The 19,455-nt window shown below is 39.0% G+C and overlaps 2 protein-coding genes and 1 pseudogene across 7 annotated transcripts; 1 reads left to right on the top strand and 2 right to left on the bottom strand.

The window, feature by feature from the left end:
• Positions 1-390: 390 nt before the first annotated feature.
• Positions 391-2,695, bottom strand: RpLP0-like (ribosomal protein LP0-like). The gene is made up of 4 exons (XM_074102061.1): positions 2,586-2,695; positions 1,834-2,078; positions 1,203-1,451; positions 391-747 (listed from the first exon to the last, which is right to left on the bottom strand). Exons 1-4 carry the CDS (start codon positions 2,611-2,613, stop codon positions 532-534), a joined length of 738 nt encoding a protein of 245 aa, XP_073958162.1. The 5' UTR covers positions 2,614-2,695; the 3' UTR covers positions 391-531.
• A 756-nt stretch (positions 2,696-3,451) lies between these two features.
• 14-3-3zeta (tyrosine 3-monooxygenase/tryptophan 5-monooxygenase activation protein zeta) lies at positions 3,452-8,773 on the top strand. Of its 6 annotated transcripts, none has more exons than XM_074102067.1 (5): positions 3,452-3,568; positions 5,936-6,269; positions 6,837-6,960; positions 7,382-7,545; positions 7,871-8,773. In XM_074102067.1, exons 2-5 carry the CDS (start codon positions 5,970-5,972, stop codon positions 8,024-8,026), a joined length of 744 nt encoding a protein of 247 aa, XP_073958168.1. In that variant the 5' UTR covers positions 3,452-3,568; positions 5,936-5,969; the 3' UTR covers positions 8,027-8,773. The 6 variants fall into 6 exon arrangements, with proteins under 6 accessions (XP_073958168.1, XP_073958163.1, XP_073958165.1 ...); XM_074102062.1 differs by lacking the exon at positions 7,382-7,545 and adding an exon at positions 7,133-7,296 and having other exon boundaries at positions 3,454-3,568; XM_074102064.1 differs by lacking the exons at positions 3,452-3,568; positions 7,382-7,545 and adding exons at positions 3,694-3,847; positions 7,133-7,296.
• Positions 8,774-13,502: 4,729 nt separating this feature from the next.
• On the bottom strand, positions 13,503-16,384 carry LOC141437697 (uncharacterized; annotated as a pseudogene).
• Positions 16,385-19,455: the final 3,071 nt, after the last annotated feature.

The raw sequence follows: 19,455 nt of genomic DNA on the forward strand, positions 1-19,455 counted from the left end.
ATGAAGATTATTAATAGGTAAGATAATACCGCCAGTTCTTGACTAGGTAGCAATTTAACTATTCATGTGAGCGACGACATGCGACGACGGCAACATTGTGTTGCTGAAATTTTCATGCAATGACGCACGGACTAAGGTCAGACTTCTGTAACTATGCCTTGAAACATAGTGAAGAATATTATGCCTGCTGGCTGATCTAAAATATTTTGGTTCAGACTGACTTCAGGAGATGTAGGTATTGATAGGATTGATGGTGATGCCATTAATGATGTTGCGTTCAATACTTATTGCAAGTTGCAGGTGAAACGAACATCTTCATTTAAAAAATCGTTATCATGCATTTAAAAAAATAGGTGTGATAGATTGGTTCCATAATTAAAAAAACATTAAAACATTATAAACACTAATTATAATTTCATAAAACCAAGTATCCTACAGACAGACATAAACCACAACTATATTTTATACAGTAGAATCCTTTGGACTCAAATAATAAATTTTGCTATGGTCATTTGTGTATCTTTGGATCACTTATGTTTCATCTGCCTCCATGTCTTCATCCTCCATATTTTCTTCCTTCTCATCTTCTTCATCTTCATTATCGCTTGGCCCATCAATATCTTTGTGGAATCCCTTGCCTTTGGACCAGTGGCATTTAATGGCCACTTTGAATGTTGCTAGTTGTATACCAAGTAGTTTCAATACACTAGCTTGTTCCGGTGTTAGTACAGCACCCTCCTTGCAAACCTAAAATAATTCAAATTATTATTTTATTGTTATTTGAGCAGAGAAAGCTGAATAATTATTGCCTCGAAAATTATGCAAGTCAAGTGATAATAATTATATATAATCTACTAAACGATTCCAAAATATGTAGGTGGTAGGTACCACATGTTTTATACCAGAATAGCAATGCAAAATACATTGGATACAATAGTACCCAACTGAAAAAACAATTAAGCTCATTTGTTACATTAACTTTAAAGGTGAAAATAATAAGGAATGTTTTAGCCATACAACTGAAATAGAACTTAGGGTGGTAGAAATTTCATGGTTGACTATACCTGTTCTAATCATTTGTAGAGAGTAATATTTCCACTTAATTTTTTTTTTATTTGACCTGTTAGTGAAAGAGAGCTTCAACAGGAAAGATTTTTGCCAGTGGCATTATGAATATGTCTATCGTAAATGTTATGGTGTACCTGGTATTCCTTGATTAAAGTCACAACACCCCTTTCAAGGGCTGTGGGCAATCCTAGTTTTCTTAAATGTGGCTCTATAGTGTGTGAGAAGTCTTCAAGGGGTCCTTGTGGCAATATCACATCCCGGGTGGCGATGTTGCCTGAACGGGCATACTCAGCTTCACTGAAGTCATTGAACCACTGCAGGACATCCACAACATCTCTGTTTGTCATTAGCAATCCACATTGACCCTTAATTTTTTTTGATAGCTGAAAAATAATAACAATAAACAGTTTGAGGTACTTTTTTTAGATTACCTATATTTTTAGCTAATTTTTTTACTCATCAGGTAAGACAATGGTCAATATTAATATAAAATAACCTAATCAACTTAGACAAGTTGAAAAATCCTAAATTTCTAAGTTCAATAATAATATCTTAAATCAATAAGAATGAATGTAAGCTAAGGCCGCTTGTAGATGTCTGTAGTTTCGTCAAACAAACTTTGTCCAGAAGTAAACAAAGAGTGATCCATGACAAAATAGTAACAATCTTGATGATTTCCATAAAAAATACATTCCATACATTTAGAAAAAAACTTTTAAAACTGCATAACTAAAGTGAAACATTCATTAATGTAATGAATCTTACCAGATTGAGTTGATCTTCTATTTCATCACTTTTAGTCCTTCCTAGAGCAATTGCCATTACTTTATTTTTTCCAAAAAAGAACCTTGAGTCTTTCCATTCATGACGTAAATCTTTCAGTTTTGCATTTCTCATATTATCCACCGTAAATAGAAATATATGTTCATATTTCGTCAAGCAATTTCTGATTTCTTCAATAGTTTTTTGTTTAAGTTGAAGTCCTTTCTTGTTTGTTTTTGTAAGTGATACTGGAAATTATAAAAATAAAGTATTTGAATTCAAGGCCCAATTGCATAATAAAGAATAAGTAAATAGTATTAGCGATTTCTGTATTGAAATACACTAATATTATCTGAAATTCTTATTTCATTGTAATGTTTATCCTACTAATATTATAAATGTGAAAGTTTGTGTGTGAGTGAGTATGTTTCTTACTTCTTTAGGCTGAAACGAATAGACGGATTTGGATGAAATTTGGCAAAAAGTTAGTTTACAACCGGGATTAAAACATAGAATACTTTTTATCCCGATATTCCCACGGAATTGGGATAATACCTCGAAATAACAACCGCTAATTTTAGGGAATTCCCACGAGAATTTAATAATCCCGGAATTTCAATTCAACTGCAATATTTTATGATTTACGCGTGCGAAGCCGCGGGTAAACTCTAGTCTATCATATTACTGTAGCAGTAAAAATCAGTCATTTATAAACAATAAATAGCAGTTAACGAGCGAATATAACCCCATTTTACCTTTTTTATCTCTTTTTGACTTAGGCATTTTGTGCTTCTAGCACTTTTTTATATTTCCACTAATTTGGTATAATAGAAGAAGACTTGGTACAACTACCACGTTTTACAACTTCATACAAAAAGAAAGAAGAATGAGCGAAGATGCAATGCACGCACGTGGTAAACAAAAATTTACTGTCAAAATTTTGACAGTGACGTGACCGACCATTGTCAATCAAAGTGATAAATGCTAGTCATATTTTTCTCATTATTTTCAGGGTTAACTCGACAATTCTAAATGCAATTTTTCGAAGTTTCTGATTCCTACGATTTCAAACTGATTTGCTAGCTGAATAGATACTTATCTATCAGTTCTTTCAACAGAATTTCATAAACAATATAGGTTTAAAACATTAAAAAAGACTTTTTGTGTGGCTTTTCGCCTTTACCTTTTAAGAAGATGAAGATAAATTCGGAAGTAACTGATTGAGTTCAAGCGGTTTAACTAATGTCTAGAACAGACTTCGATATGGATAAAAAATAATATTTTATTTATTTATGCAAGAAAAAAATATTAAATACGTTTATCTGACAGCGATTTAACTGGATTTAACCTTAAAATTATTGCTTGTTTCGAGTTCTGTCTCATGATTTAACATTAATTAAGTTAATAAAAAATCATAAAAAATTGATTATTTTGCTTGTTTATATATTGTTTGTATTCTTTCTAGCATAAATATCACATTTATGTAAATTATGTTTATTATGAAGTGGTCTGCCAACGAAGTAACATTATTTAAAATCAACTATTTAAAATTCCCGCTCAGACTAACAACTTCCTTTATAGACATTTCAAAATGGCCGTCTTGCGTTGAGAACCCTGTTCCGTTTTTTGTTTCCCCTCTGGCCCCGCCGCCGTCAGTGTAGTGTATCGTTCGCCGCAAGAGAAAAACTGATATTGTCCAGCAATTTGCTGTTTTTATTACTTTTTTCCCTTCCAACAAGTAAGTGCATTAAATTTTTATCGAGTGCTTATCATAATATGTGTTATATATGTACGGAAAGTGTCCATGTTGGAAATTTACATCTCCAAATGTGACTGTGACGCATAGAAGGAGTGCCCCTTGCAGCCATTTTGCCAGAACCGGCGACACGATTCCGCGGCGCGGTTAGCTATCATTCCAAATTTTATACTCAATTATGAGATTCCATTAGTTTTACTTAAATTTGATTCTGTAATTGCTGTGTGCGGAGTTAAAGTTGTAAGTGTCTTGAAATTACCCGTAAGTTGAAAATTGGCCCGTGTACATGCTTCTGAAGTCTAATTATATTTTTGGAGTCTTCAAGTAAACTGAAGTACAAATCTCGTTGATGAGATTATTCACGTTTAGGAAGGATTGTAGAAGATCGATTTAAATTTCGTTTTATATCGAGTAGGAGTATTGAACTTTCCACAGACGTAACCTTAACCAGTGCTCACACTAGTGCGTCGTAATTTCACCGTGCGTAGTCGTGCCGTTATCAATGTCGATTCGATAACGAATTAACGTCACCCGAGTTGCTAAGAGTGTAAACTAGAGAAGTAATCGGTCAGTTCATTTTTAATTACTGTGTGTGGCCTTTTGCTGTCCTGAATGATTCATCGCAATCGAGTTTCCGTTGTGTAACTAGTAAAGGTTGTCAGGCAGAGCTTGGTACTACGTTACCTACATACCTGTATTGAAGCTGTGGGCCGCGGCCCTTTTCTCGCTCGTCGAAATGGACACGTGCGTGACATTGAGGCGTTGTGCGGAGACGCAGCACGCATTATGCCATCCATCGCCCATCTAATACACCACTTTATTTAAATTCGCAGCAACTCTGACGCATTACTAGTTTTCATCACATCATATTTCCAGTATAATTTCCTTTTTACCTGCTTGGTTACGATTTCCCCATAGATTTTAAAGGCAAAATGTCGTTAGAATCGTTAGATGGAATAACCACCCCATTACTTAGTTCTTTAACGTATTTTACAATACTTAAGTTTCATTGCCCAATCCCTTCAATATTATATAGTTATGTCCATCTCCATTGTTCACTGCATTTTGATACTGTCATTTCATAACACTGACTCATAGGATGCGAAATTGCCTTCTGTGATGTAGTTAGGTATATTCAATTAGACCCATAAAATTAAAATTGAAAATAATATTTTATGGAATAAATTAAGTGGGAATACAAGTGTAGGTGAAATCAATTCTGATCTCTCACCAAACTATCTGATCAGATGTGGTTCTGTTAACAAAATTCACTGTAAATAGAAAATATATTTAGGTTAGGATTATATATGTAATTTTAAATTTGATTATTGACAGACATTATAATTTATTTGATCTTCATTGCATGCATTATTTTTTTAGTATTCTAAAGATGAACATCGACTCTTTCAGTCAACCATTAGGCAAATCAGAAAATTGGGATACAGACAAGGTTTTCCTTATACTAGGTATTTGTTGATGGGGCAAATCAAAAACTCCCTCATTTTGTCAGAACTATTAGTTGAAATGTCATTTGTTTGAAAATTTGTTACTGATTTACTTATCACTTATACTGATAAACCTGTTTGGCAAATGTCATCAGCAGTTATTAGGTATTTAAGAGGTTTCAAAACTATCAAACTATGCATATGGTTTTGTGCCATTCATTGTGATTGATTTCTTGATAGAATGTTTCTAGATAGATTTAGAAATAAACCCTGTGATTCTACCCAATCCTGGGGAACACCTCAATTTAAATGTCCATCAGTCCCATAATTTTGCATCAAAATTGGTGTTTAGTAATATAGCCTGGCAACAAAGGTATGGGGTGAAATATAAAGTAGGTACAGGTTAGAATGGTACATAGAGGCAGAGGAGGCATGTTGGGTAGGCAGGCGCCGGGGCGACGGGCGCGGTGCAGGCAGCGGGCGGGCGGGCGCGCAGGGAGGGCGAGGGGTGTGTGCAGTCGTCGCGCTAGTCGTATTTCGTCTGGAGTGTTTATCCCGCGTCGGCGGATCAATACCGGTGGCGCAGTGGCGGTGGCCGAGCGGTGGCGCGTGCCTTGTTCACCTCGAGTCTGTGAGATGCTGTCGAACCGTGCGGACGCCGCGTCGATGTCGCGTTTGGCGTGAGGGGTCGCTCTTTGAGCTGCTGAGTTTTCACATTGCGCCAGTGCGCTCGGGGCCTCTAATCAAGGTGCTTCTGCATTCTATGATGACAAATACCCTAACTGCGATTCGCTTCGGCGAAAGTGACGCCTAACGATTAGTCTTTCTGAACGATCAAATCTTTTTCCGCGGAACGAATCGTAGTAATTGGAGGTAGTTGAACTAGACTCGTACTTGATTGCAGGGGCATCAGTAAAGCATCCTCTTGATCGTCCACGATGTCCGTCGACAAGGAGGAACTGGTGCAGCGCGCCAAGCTGGCGGAGCAGGCGGAGCGGTACGACGACATGGCGGCCGCGATGAAGGAGGTTACGGAGACCGGCGTCGAGCTCAGCAACGAAGAGCGGAACCTGCTCTCCGTCGCCTACAAGAACGTCGTCGGCGCTCGCCGCTCCTCATGGCGAGTCATCTCCTCCATTGAACAGAAAACCGAAGGATCGGAAAGAAAACAACAGATGGCTAAGGAATATAGGGTTAAAGTAGAAAAGGAGCTGAGAGAAATATGCTACGACGTTCTGGTAAGAATTTACTCCGAGACCGATTTACTTTCAGATTTCATTAACATTTCGGCAACTTCAAGATTTCAATTCCGAGAATATTGTTCATCACGTCTGCCAATTAGCGGCTGTTACGGAATTTGTTCCGAAATTGAGTAGGATTAGGTCGAGCCGTCGCCTACGCGGGTGACGTCATTTGCGCGTCGCCAATTCGAGGGGTGATGCAAGCGACAAGTTGTCGTGGTCATTTCCTTCGCGGCCGGTGCTCGTGGATGATGGGCGTTACGGGCGCGCGCGGGGGAGGCGGCGCGGGGCGCGGGCGCGGTGACGTATTGCGCCGCGTCACTGCGCGCGCTCCTATCCCGTTCTCGTTCGTTGCCCTGTCCCAATATTATAAGCGTTCATATTTTATTTTACCATCACATTAAAAGTTACTTTAGCACCAATCCATAGTCAATATCTTATTCTTATTATACCTTAACGGAGAAAAATTAAGGAACTTGTTTCTCGGAATTGACTTTTTGGCTATTTACTAGAATTGATTTGTAAGTTGAAGCATATCAGTATTGTTTTTTTTTCTTGTTGCAGGGTTTACTTGATAAACATTTAATTCCTAAAGCTAGTAATCCAGAAAGTAAAGTATTTTACCTAAAAATGAAGGGTGATTACTACAGGTACCTCGCAGAAGTGGCCACAGGAGAAACCAGAAATAGTAAGTTTCAGAGCACAAAGCAACACCCCATTTTAAAGCTGCTTTCAGTCTTTTCCTTAATAGTAAAAAGCATTGCTTCTAAGGCATAGATTAACTATAAAACTACCTTGGTCAGGTTCCCTAAAAGTAATCTATAAATGAAGCCTTTTGTAAATTTTAATTTATATTACAGCTGTTGTAGAGGATTCACAGAAAGCTTACCAGGATGCTTTCGAGATCAGCAAGGCGAAAATGCAGCCCACACACCCAATCAGGCTGGGTCTGGCGTTAAATTTCTCCGTCTTCTATTATGAGATATTAAATTCACCAGACAAAGCGTGTCAGCTCGCCAAACAGGTCATTATTAGTGTCAGTTATGCATAGGCGCTGTGCTGGCTGGCACGAGGTAGATCCGATGTAATGCGTGCTCGCTTGTCCGCAGCCGTCGTGGAGGACTCGCAGAAGGCCTACCAGGAGGCGTTCGACATTGCCAAAGCCAAAATGCAACCAACACATCCTATCCGGCTCGGTCTCGCACTCAACTTTTCAGTCTTTTATTACGAGATTATCAACTCCCCTGCGCGAGCGTGCCACTTAGCTAAACAGGTTTTTTAACTGAACACGTTGATTTGCAGTGTGATGACGTCGGTTTCATAACTCATTACTAACTGGAACTACTAAGCGAAAGAAAGAATTTCATTTTATCTGCATGGACTTGCAAGAATCAACTGTATAAAATTGAGTGAAAGACTAATTAATGTATTTTAGCATGACCATGTTAAAAGCAATTAACCTCTTAATCCTCGACCCAGCCAGTATCAGTGTTCTGTTTTTTATTGAAATAAGATAATGAATAAGTGCAGTTCTGTTGTTTGAAGTGACAAATTTTGAAGGCGAGTGTGGTGAGACTAACATGCGTGTTGTGTTACAGGCGTTCGATGACGCGATCGCGGAACTCGACACATTGAATGAAGACTCTTACAAGGATTCGACGCTGATCATGCAGCTGCTGCGAGACAACCTGACGCTGTGGACGTCGGACACGCAGGGCGACGGCGACGAGCCCGCCGAGGGCGGCGACAACTAATCCCGCGCAGCGCGCCCTCCCCAGCATCCAAATGTTCTCATCGGTGTTTATAAGAAAACGAGTAACATTCGAGAACGCCGCGCGGGGCGGACCACCCGCCGCCGCAGCGAGCCGTCGCTTGTAAAAAAATGTTAAATGTCGTTCGCAGCGGACCTTCACGTTCCGTCTAAATGTTATGTGTCATCTTTGACGGTTTTGTATTTCTGTATTTACACTGGATTACAGATATCGAGCTGACCTGATGAATATAAATATTTATAACTTAAGTTATTAAAATTACGGTTTCTTAAGTTAAAAGTGTTTTCCTTTCATATTATTAAAACTAAACAGCTTGGTCGGCCCCCAATGATACATTCCTTTCGCCGCATGTCCGCAGTGAAATGGAGTTTATGATGGTGAATGTTATTTTAAAAGTTTGTTAAAGTGCGCCCAGTGACCCTAGTTAGATTTCATAATCAACCCACAAACTGTAATGGCTGTATTAAAGTAAGGGCACAAAAAACTTGTTAGTGTCTTATGTGGTTTGTGATGTCCTGAAGTTTTAATTATTACCTAAAAAACTAATTGTTGTTGACATTAACCATTTTGTTGTGCCCATCACTGATTAATAGCATTCTGATTTTTCAGGCATTTATTAGCAAAATAGTCTAGTGATGGACATTTAATTGTAACATTTCTGCTGCATTTTATCAGCCATTGATCTATTATATTTTTCATGTTTTCACCAATAAACTTTTGTATTAAATACACTTTAGTTTTAGAACCAAATGAAAAATAAACCGCCACCTATTAACCCCAAAGATGTTTGTCTGAATGTTTCAGTCTTTGAGTTTGCGGTGGGCGTGTTGTTGCGTAGAACTTCTGTATATATATCTGCAGCATTCCACATTTTTAATTTCATTGCAAATGTTGTTTGATCTACTTAAAGAAGTCCTCTGCAGCAGTCCGTGATACATTGCATATCGAAGATTGCGCATTTCCACATGCTAAAGTAGATTACGAAATTTCGCATACCCGAACCATATTTGCCTTTTCATTATAAAAGTATGGCGGGCGGAGCAGGCTGCATGCACCAAGCAGTATTGTATTTGGTGGGGGTGGGTTTGGATAGGCGGGAATCGATTCAACTTCTGGTTATTGGTTCCACAGCGCATGCGTTAATATGTCACTTAGATCCAGCATAAATACGAAGTCACGAAGTTTACGAGCATGAGAAGTGGTAAAATTATATTCAACCTTCGTCGTTATTCACTAGATAGTATAACGCACTGCATTGTTGTAGCATTCCACCTGGAAGCCGTTGAAGCCGCCTATTTCTCATCCGGTCGTTCCGGAGACACTACTTCCTAAGTGTAGTTTAGTGTAGTGTAAGACTTCACTTGCGCTAAGAGCAAGTGTCCAGAAACGTTTGGTGAGCTTTGTGGGATTACAGATCATCATTATTGGCGGTAGAATTAGCAATCATATGCCCTATGCAATCCTTTAATCCTATGCTTAAGCTTAATAATATTAATAGTTAAAGAAACCGGCTAAATGCGTGTCGGCCCGCTCGCTGTGTAGGGTTCCGTAGTAATAATGCCAATGAAAACAAATGAAATGAGTGCCAAGTTCAATCCCACTAGCACTAATATTATAAACGCGAAATTTTTTATGGATGGATGGATGTATGTTCGTTACTCTTTCACGCAAAAACTATTGAACGGATATGGATGAAATTTGGCATACAGGTAATATATAACCTGGATTAACATATAGGCATCGACTTTATATTGTTATAAAGTCGATGCATATTGGTTACTTTTTATCCCGATATTCCTACGGAATGGAAATAAAATCTTGAAATAGCAACCGCTGGGCTTAGTCATGAAATTTGGTATGTAGGTAGCTGGCCGTCTGGAATAACACATAGACTGCTTTTCATTTCGATATTCCCACGGGATAGGGATAAAATCTCGAAATAACAACCGCTGGGCTTAAGAGTCATGAAATCGGTTTCGGCATGGAGAGTAAGACAGCCGGCGAAATTACTGGCACTTGAGGTATCCCATCTTAGGCCTCTAGGTTGGCAACGCATCTGCAATCCCCCTGGTGTTGCAGGTGTCTATGGGCGGTGGTGATCTCTTATCATCAGAAGACCCACTTGCTCGTTTGCCATCCGGTTGAATAAAAAAAAAAAATTTGGTACTTATGTAGATTCCGTATAAAATATGAAATCCTTAGAAAAATATTACTTATTTTTTTCGTAATGGCTACGGAACCCTATTTTGGGCGTGTACGACACGCTCTTGGCAGGTTTTTTTAATTGCCGCGGTTTCTCGTGGACAGCTTTCGCTGGCCAGAGTCTAAATGTTATATTGCGATGAATAAATAAAGAGCAAAGAATAATAAAGTACTTAAATTAAGCTTCACAGTCAGCCATTGATCAGCCAGTCGTTAAAATCAACAATCAAGGCATATATCATAATACTAGAGTTTACCCTTACCCCCGGCTTCGCACGCGTAAACTACTCGATCTGGTAGTTACAATTGAAATTATGGGATTTTACAAAATTCCCCTGGGAAATCCCAAAATGTATATCGTGATCTTCATTGAGGTTGTGTTAAGAACAACTGTACATTTCATGACTCTAAACCCAGCGGTTGAAATTTCAAGATTTTATCCCTATCCCGTGGGAATATCGGAATAAATAGTAGCTTATCTGTTATTCCAGACATCCAGCTACCTACATACCAAATTTCATAACTAAGACCAGCGGTTGTTATTTCGAGATTTTATCCCTATCCCGTGGGAATATCGGAATGAAAAGCAGCCTATGTGTTATTCCAGACGGCCAGCTACCTACATACCTGCCTAATTTCATGACGAAGCCCAGCGCTTGTTATTTCAAGATTTTATTTCCATCCCGTCGGAATATCGGGGTAAAAAGTAGCCTCTATGCTTCGACTTTATAACCATATAAAGTCGATGCCTATATGTTAATCCAGGGTATATATTAACTGTATGCCAAATTTCATTCTAATCCGTTCACTAGTTTTTGCGTGAAAGAGTAACGAACATACATCCAAACAAAATTCATCCATACAAAATTTGTAGGTAGGTAATAGTTGGGTTTGTGTAATTTGTGCGTGTTCAGTGTGGAGGTGGAGGAGCTGCATGAACACACATTTGTTGCATAGAGGAGCTATCACAGGGTCACGGGTGAGCAAATAATTATTTTAGTTCATTGATGTGGACTTTTGTATTTAATTTAAAAAAAAGTTAATATCATCGCCCTACCCCCTGTTTCACCATCCACCGATAAAATTTATTTGACGGATAAAATGTGATGCCGTCTGTTTGTTTTGTTCGAATAGACGGAGACGGCATCACATTTATGCGTCAGTTTGGTGAAACAGGCCCTATATGATATGACTAGTCTAGAGATACTTTTAGGACGGAGACCTTTATCATAATATTATGTACGTACATATTTTTTTTGGGTAGAGTCGCCGGCCGGAGTTGAAGGGACGGGCCGCATAACGCATTGAAAACCAGGAAGATTCGTCACTACACCAGAGTTTGAGGCAGCAGTTCCCAATAAACAACCAGACAGGATGGAACGTGGTAGAAAGATCGCTCAGACGATTCTTCCTTTGCCCTGTTAGCGCTATTAGCTTACATACAAGTAACTGTTAATGAGGCTCTCATTTTTACCATCCTATAGGTAATATTAAAAAGGTGTCTGCCGGAAGGAACCTCCAAAAAAGTATTGCACCGTTACTTTGTTTCCGTTCAATCAGACAGCTAAATGATATGCATGGAATGTACATGTCATTATAGTATACCTACTAGCTGCTCTGTTATTCGCGATTTCGTCTGCAAATAATTCGTTTATCGCTATCTCGCAGAAACTGCAGTTTTCCGGGATAAGAAGTATCCTATGTGTCTATCTAATCCAGGTTATAAATATGAACTAACTGTGTACCAAATTTTATCCAAATCTGATGAATCGTTATTGCGTGATTGAGTAACAAACATCTAAAAATATTTACAAACTTTTTTATTTACAAAATTTAAAAATAACAAAGTAGGATATAATTCGGATAGGATAGAATATGGGGTCCTATTCGTTTATTTTGTCTATTCGTAGGTATATTTTAGTAGGCACGCAACTTTATCCTAGTATATGCGAGGCTCCACACGCATTTTTTATACGCTATTATTTAAGGTTTACCTACTAGAGCCTCTTCTAAAATAGTCCCAAATTGAATTCAAAAGACGCACTTTCACGCTTTTGCGGTCTGTAGGTATAGTTAGTTATCTATACCTACGATATAACTCCGAATTGGCTGCTAACTCAAGATTAAGCAGTGTTAAAAGTATGTGGAAACCCCAATTCTAAGGCAGATTTAACGATTTACTCGTAGGTATACTCAGCGGCACAAAATTTGGCCCACCCTTCATACAAAATTACCCATTACTGCAGACTTTTGACAGATAGATTTTATGATGCTCATTGCAGTATTATTAGCTCCAGGCTCCAGGCAAGCTGCCCTTAGTGTCATAAGTACCTATACGCCTACTTACTGGCACTGGTATTGTGGGATGAATATTTTTGGAGTAGGTACGTACCCAACTCGGTAAATACAGTAAAAAGCTGTAAGTATTACAAATGTTTAAATTTTAATGTTTACGGTACTTAACAACACTATGACTCAGCGGCGTCTTTAGCCCATGTAGCGCCCGTGTGCAATTATTATTTTAGCGCCATCTAGGAAGAGCGCGGTCAAAATGGAGTGGGTACAAACAAAGTGCCACGGCCGGCGCCCCTAACACCGCTGCGCCCGTGTGCAACGCACACCCTGCACTATAGGTAAAGACGCCTCTGCTATGACTTAACCTACGATTAAAACAGATTTCTGAACTTAGACATTATTTATTTTCGTATAGGTAGCTCAGTAAAATAATACCTACATACATCGTTGGTTTAAATCGTCTTATTGTATTATTAAACGTATTACTAACTTTTTTTTCCTAAACGCAAGCCAGGCTGTCCAATAAATGCCGCAGGTGACACCTAGGACCTTGTGCAAGGTCCGCCCGGATTGCTACCACCATCTTGCTCGCTAATCCTGCCGTGAAATAGCATTGCTTGCACTGTTGTGTTTCGGCTGGGAGAGCCGGTGAAATTACTGGCACTTGAAGTATTCCATCTTAGGCCTCTAGGTTGGCAACGCATCTGCAATCCCCCTGGTGTTGCAGGTGTCTATGGGCGGTGGTGATCTCTTACCATCAGGAGACCCAATGGCTGGTTTGCCATCCAGTGGAATAAAAAAAATATCTAAGAAAAAACTGATAGGTTTGTCTTTGTTAGTCGCTCGCTAGGTAGAAAGAGTAGGTGAGTATATATAAGTACCTAACGTAACGTAGTTATATCATACATAATTAAGATTTCTAACGAACGACGTACCAGCCTACTCCACATACAGTTCTCTACTTAAATAAATACTCCTAGATTTTTTTATTTAGAGCAGTGTAGATTAAATGACCTGATAAATAATATCTAACACTAACATTTCTTGAAAAGAGACTTCAATTAGGCATTTTGTGATCACATCAGATCTCAAAGAAGAAAATGTCGACGACCAAGGCATATGGGCGGTTTTAGGACTGTACAGCTTTTGTTTGTTTACAAGCTCTACATTTACACTTTGACTTAAACTAAGTCAGAGAGCTTATTTTAATAATTATAATTACGATATGATGCGCACACGCATCATGGAATGTCCACTAAGTTAAGTGTTGTGCGATGTATATGGCATTTTACTCTAACACAATGTGCTAGACAGAATCGCGAAAATACGCCAAAATAAGTACTTCAAGAAAACACGGCAGTTTGCTTTGCACTCAACTTGGCGGTGGCACTTCTGTGCCCAGATAACAATAAACGAAGTGTAGAGCCACTAAGACAAATCTTGTTTGTGTTGTAAAGAACAGAAATGCGTAGGAATTATCAAGGCGAGCCGCACAAAACGCAGACACTTGTTTACACTTCCTGTATCGAACGAACCAACCATAACTACAAGCTTGTCTAAAAGCCTTTGTGTATAATTATGGCTAAAAATAGCGGCTATTTAGTGGTATCTAGACACTACCACACTGACACTGTACCCAGCCACTGTCTAGGTGGCCTAGACACTAGGTGTTTAAAATGACACCATTACCTACATTTGTGTTGCTTGTAGAAATGTAGACTTATCTATGTATCTGATAATAAATATGGGCACTAATTTAATACTACTTAATGAACAATCACTTACTACTACCGTTAGTTAATGTAAAAGGAAGTTTTAAGTTTTTTTTTGTCATCAGTCTTTACTTTAACTTATTCAGTACAAGTTGATGTTTCAAAGCCAAACTAGTATAAACTAGGTACAGTAAGAAAAACTGAATCACGTAAGTACGAGGGCGGAGTATTTTAATTATCCATTTCGCTATGATTTCTTTGGCAAATATTAGGAGCATGGGATGTCAACATGACATTAGTTAGTAGCACAAAGGTTCCCTTTTTTTTTATTCGACTGGATGGCAAACGAGCAAGTGGGTCTCCTGATGGTAAGAGATCACCACCGCTCATAAACATCTGCAACACCAGGGGTATTGCAGATGCGTTACCAACCTAGATGCCTAAGATGGAATACCTCAAGTGCCAGTAATTTCACCGGCTGTCTTACTCTCCACGCCGAAACACAACAATGCAAGCACTGCTGCTTCACGGCAGGATTAGCGAGCAAGAAATCCGGGCGGCCTTGCACAAGGTCCTCCCACCTAAGTCCCTGGTACATACATGATTCAGTTACCTCGACGTGCCTCGACTACTATAAGTTTGACAATGGAAAACACTTATTATCATTATCACATTTATTTTTCAAACAATTTCAATATCATTTCGAAAATTGAAAGTGAACTTTGTCCTTAGACTAGGCAATAACGTTATGCACAATATAGGTCGTATTAGTGTTGCTGCTAAGTAAGCGCCACTTAACGCTAGGTTTACAGCCACAATGGTATCACTCGGCCGGTTGCGGAGCACCGACTCTAAAAGAGAGTCCGCGTCGTAGTCATTTGACGCAGAATACACTGAGTAAGCATCTACAATTGAACGAGGGATACACAACACTATACACACAATAATTAAACATAGAGACAATTTTAACGAGGGCACCAGTTCATCACTAATTTCACGAAGTCTTTTACGAGCCTTTAGTTTTACAACTATTAATGCAAATGCGATAGACATAATGAACATAGGCAGAAACAAGTTGAATAACGCAATCAACGAACGCATGTAGAATTTGTGATTCGAATCGACCAAAGTGCATATAAATATGCCATTTTCAAAATGAACCGATGAAGCTAAGGTGAATTCAGGTACGCTTAAGGATGCCGACAGTACCCAAACGAACAGAGATGGCCGAGTGACTAATATTTTACTATCAGTGAGCCGGCGGTAGTCCACATTCATTGTACGAGGAGGCGTAGACGAGTCGCTGCTGGTCGCTACAAGACTGTGGCGCGATGATCTTATTTCTTCGTCTTCATCCTGATCAGCTTTCTTTGATTTTCGATTGACTGCTTTTTCTTCGAGGTTAACTGTAGCAATAGCATGTAACGCTATAGTTGTAACCAAATATAAAGACAACGTCGTCGCAAACACATTTAATCCTTGATGCACAACACAAGCGCTATTCCCAAAAATCCATGACCTGTTGTTTTGGGACCATATTTCTGGTCCTAATGTGGTCACGAGGAGGAGCAGATCGGCAACCGCTAACTGTATTATGATTGCATACAGACCTAAAAACAGTTAAGTTATTTTGAATTCATGAACGTAAAAGGTAATAACAGTTATCGTGTTTAAGGGATATAAAATATACCGTTTGCCGTCCGGCCCAGCAGTGCGGAGAGGAGGGCGCAGTCCGCGAGGGCAGCGGCGCCGGCGACGCACGCGAGGCCGGCCGCGAGCGCGAGCGGCGGCAGCAGCGGCAAGAGCGCGCGCGCGGGCGCAGCGGACATGGCGCCGCGTCGACACTCCGGGAGCGTTTCGGGATCAATGACTCTCAGACACTGCGTCACTCGCGTTCTCCGCCGTCCCTCGGTATGTTTTTTTTTTCAGCAGTGAATCACCGCACATGTGTATGCGAGAGAGCGCTCTCCGGCGACTCGGAATAAGTTTTCTTCTTAATTTCACTTTTGAATTTAACGGGTGTATTAAGTTATTTTGTAAAGTATTCCAGGGGATGACGTGCTTGACGCTCGGTACGCTCAGACGTAAATGTGCGAATAACGCAGACGCCCTGTGCCCACCTAATAAAATGTAGGAAGGACTGTATAGCTGTTTCTGCTCATTACTATTCAATGGTCGCAATCCACTGCCGGCGCCGGTGTCCACTGCCCCCCCGACTAGTGAGTGTACTTACTAGACATAAATAACTGCGTTTAAGTAATTACTTAAATTTATGTGCTACTCGTATTGTGTAAGTATTTCCTCGGAACGGTTTATCTGAGGATGCATCTGAACGCCAACGGATCCCTAAATCGAAAAACGATTTTTGCAAACCTAATTAAGTATTTAAAAAGGTGTACCCAACGATACCCAACGTGGTTTTATACGAAAGAAAATATCAGGTTACGTGTGGGGGGCCTCCCCTAAATCGTAAAATATTTTTTCATAACGTATTTAACCATTTTTATCCGCGTAAGTAATAAATAAATAAAATATTTAAATGCAAAATTACAACTTTCTAGCACTGAATGTTTTATACCTACTATCAGGGTACCTTGAACGGGGAACTATCAGGGTTCCTTGTTAGCATCACGGAACTCTAAACAAAATTGTAATTCATAACTATAACATATTATATAAATTTGGAACAGTGTCAAATTATTCAGGTTACCGAATTTTATTAATCATCGAAAATGAAACCTCAGAATTTATGACAAAGGGTCTTGGCACCGTTACTTCAATTCACCGCGGACTCAAAGCCGCATTGTAATTAGTGTGCTAACAAACCTTACCGGCTTTTCCATACAATAAAAAATAATGTTTGTCCCGTCCCGAGTGACCCAAAAATATTTTGTACAGGGGGCTAATGCTCTCCTTATTCTTTGTTTGTGTTTATACATTCTCATGAGTCACGAGCCCTTGGCTGCACGTTGATAAAAACCATACGGGCAGTTTGGACGTGGTTATCTGCTTTCATATAAAGAACCGTGAACGCGTGAACCGATAAATGAATATTGGTATGGTACATCATTGGTATCAGTAGCGTGGGCACGTCAAGAGTTATGAGTTCGGGAATGGTTACGCTAAGCCTCGAGAGCGGATTATCGGCATCGGCAACCACTTTACGACCGCTTCCGTAATTCTGTAAAGTATTTCAGTCCCAAAGCGCCGCAAAGTTTACTTCGATGCCTTACTTGTCTCAAGGTTACAATGTAAGCGCAACTTGATTATTTTATCAATAAGTAATATCGAATGTACAGAATGTCATCGCTGGAAGTAGACATAACATAACAGATCTGTATTATAAAGCATGATAAAACAAAAAATTAAATAATGTTACCGCAAGGTGAAGTAAGAGCAAAGATTATACAATTTTGATGTTAACGTGCGATATTTACTAGAAATTGTGTATTTTAATGCAGTAAGCCTGTTAAAGTGCACTGCTGGGCAAAGATTATGAGCACAATTTTTTGATGTTAACGTGCGATATTTACTAGAAATTGTGTATTTTAATGCAGTTTATATTTATATCTTATTCTTTTTTTTTTAGCCTGTTAAAGTGTCCCACTGCTGGGCAAAGGCAAAGCCGCCACTCGTCCCTATCAGCAATTATTAATAAATTAATTTTTTTCTGTTTTTTCCCCCGACGCCTGGGTTATGAGAAGAACCCCTTTGTTTCTCTCTTTCTTCGTCTTGTCTCTCTCTCTCTTCTCTCTCTCTCTGTGTGTGTGTGTGTGTGTGTGTGTGATTTGATGTGTGTTTTTTTTTTTTGGCAGATCTAATTTTTTCTTTGAAATCGGAAATGTTCAAGCCACATTAAAAATATATGCAAAATATCTGTTTTTAGTTATGAGTTTGAACGCTATGTGTGTCTGTGTACAATGTCAGGCGGTTTTCGGTTTTCCAACTTTTCGTTGGTTAGGTTATATTAAATTATTAAGGTTGCCAGTTAATTTACAAAATTAGGAAGAAACAAATATAACGGTAGTGCACTAGTGCACCCAAAAAGTGTATATAGTGAGGTGAAAATTTGTGTGTTTTGCTCGATAAGACTAGTTAGCGTCTGCAGGCGCCTTGAAACCCTCGGCTTAACCAGGGATTCTTCTTTTCATCTGAATCCTTCGCTTCCTCGAGCTTCAAATTAACGTCTGATCATATGGATTAAATAATCGAAGTGTCCCCTCCGACACGATTCATATAATACGAGTACTTGAAACGTTCACAAATACGTTGTCTCAGAAATGGTAATAATAAGTTGGGCTATGTGAGAGAAATGACAGGAGATAGAGGTGAATAGAGCCCATGTTTTGTAAAAAACATTAGATCATTAGGTAAGTGCCAGAGAGTGTACCCGTCTCCTTATTATGAGCTGTCTTACTACTAAAGCTTCTACTCTTCACAACTTGTATGTGTACTCTAACAGTGGAGCATAACACGCTGCAAAACAAAGGTGCGCTAGTGTGATTGAACTTTAACTTTTCTGATCTAAACAATAACATGGTTAAGACAAAGTATTCGAAATAGCTTGAAATTAATGTTTTCATATTAAGTATATATGTCAGTATCACATGAAATATTATAAATAAGTAGGTATTCTATCACCAAAGCCTTCCGGTATCTCTACATGGAAAAATTATAAATAGGTACTTTTAAAGTAGTCTTGAAGTTCCCAATCCGCACTGGGCCCGCGTGGAAACTACGGCCCAAGCTCTCTCATTGTGAGAGCAGGCCTGTGCTCAGCAGTGGGACTATGTAGACCGATATGATGAAAAAAAATATTGAAAAATAATGATTGAAATAAAATGCAGCGATTATTTGTGTTCGGTACCTGGCAAAAGTAAATACTTATGTACGGTCGAGATCAAAGACATTATGTTTATTCTTTTAACTATAGGTAGTGCCACGAGAGTTGGAGTGAATGATTACACACACAGCTAATAAATTGCTGATTGCACAAAAGGAGAGTGAATGAAATGAACGAGTAAATGTCAAAATCCTGCTGTCATTACACGACATGTTATAATGTTATGTTGTATGTGTAATCATTCACTTCAACTCTCGTGGCACTATCTATACCTTCTCGCTGTAACATCGTATTTGAAGTTTTGTATAAAATTGTCAGAAGACATACAAAGACAAGTTTAAAGTAAGTAAGTAAGTTTA

Source organism: Choristoneura fumiferana, chromosome 18, assembly GCF_025370935.1.
Source record: "Choristoneura fumiferana chromosome 18, NRCan_CFum_1, whole genome shotgun sequence".
Classification (NCBI taxonomy): Eukaryota; Metazoa; Arthropoda; class Insecta; order Lepidoptera; family Tortricidae; genus Choristoneura; species Choristoneura fumiferana.

Coding starts and splice junctions, on each gene's coding strand:
- RpLP0-like (XM_074102061.1), bottom strand. CDS start 2,613: ATGCCTAAGTCAAAAAGAGATAAAAAAG. Junction 2,079..2,585: donor GTCAAAAAGAGATAAAAAAG/GTAAAATGGGGT, acceptor TATAATTTCCAG/TATCACTTACAAAAACAAAC. Junction 748..1,202: donor CTTTAATCAAGGAATACCAG/GTACACCATAAC, acceptor GAATTATTTTAG/GTTTGCAAGGAGGGTGCTGT.
- 14-3-3zeta (XM_074102067.1), top strand. CDS start 5,970: ATGTCCGTCGACAAGGAGGAACTGGTGCAGCGCGCCAAGCTGGCGGAG. Junction 6,961..7,381: donor CACAGGAGAAACCAGAAATA/GTAAGTTTCAGA, acceptor GCTTGTCCGCAG/CCGTCGTGGAGGACTCGCAG. Junction 7,546..7,870: donor CGTGCCACTTAGCTAAACAG/GTTTTTTAACTG, acceptor GTTGTGTTACAG/GCGTTCGATGACGCGATCGC.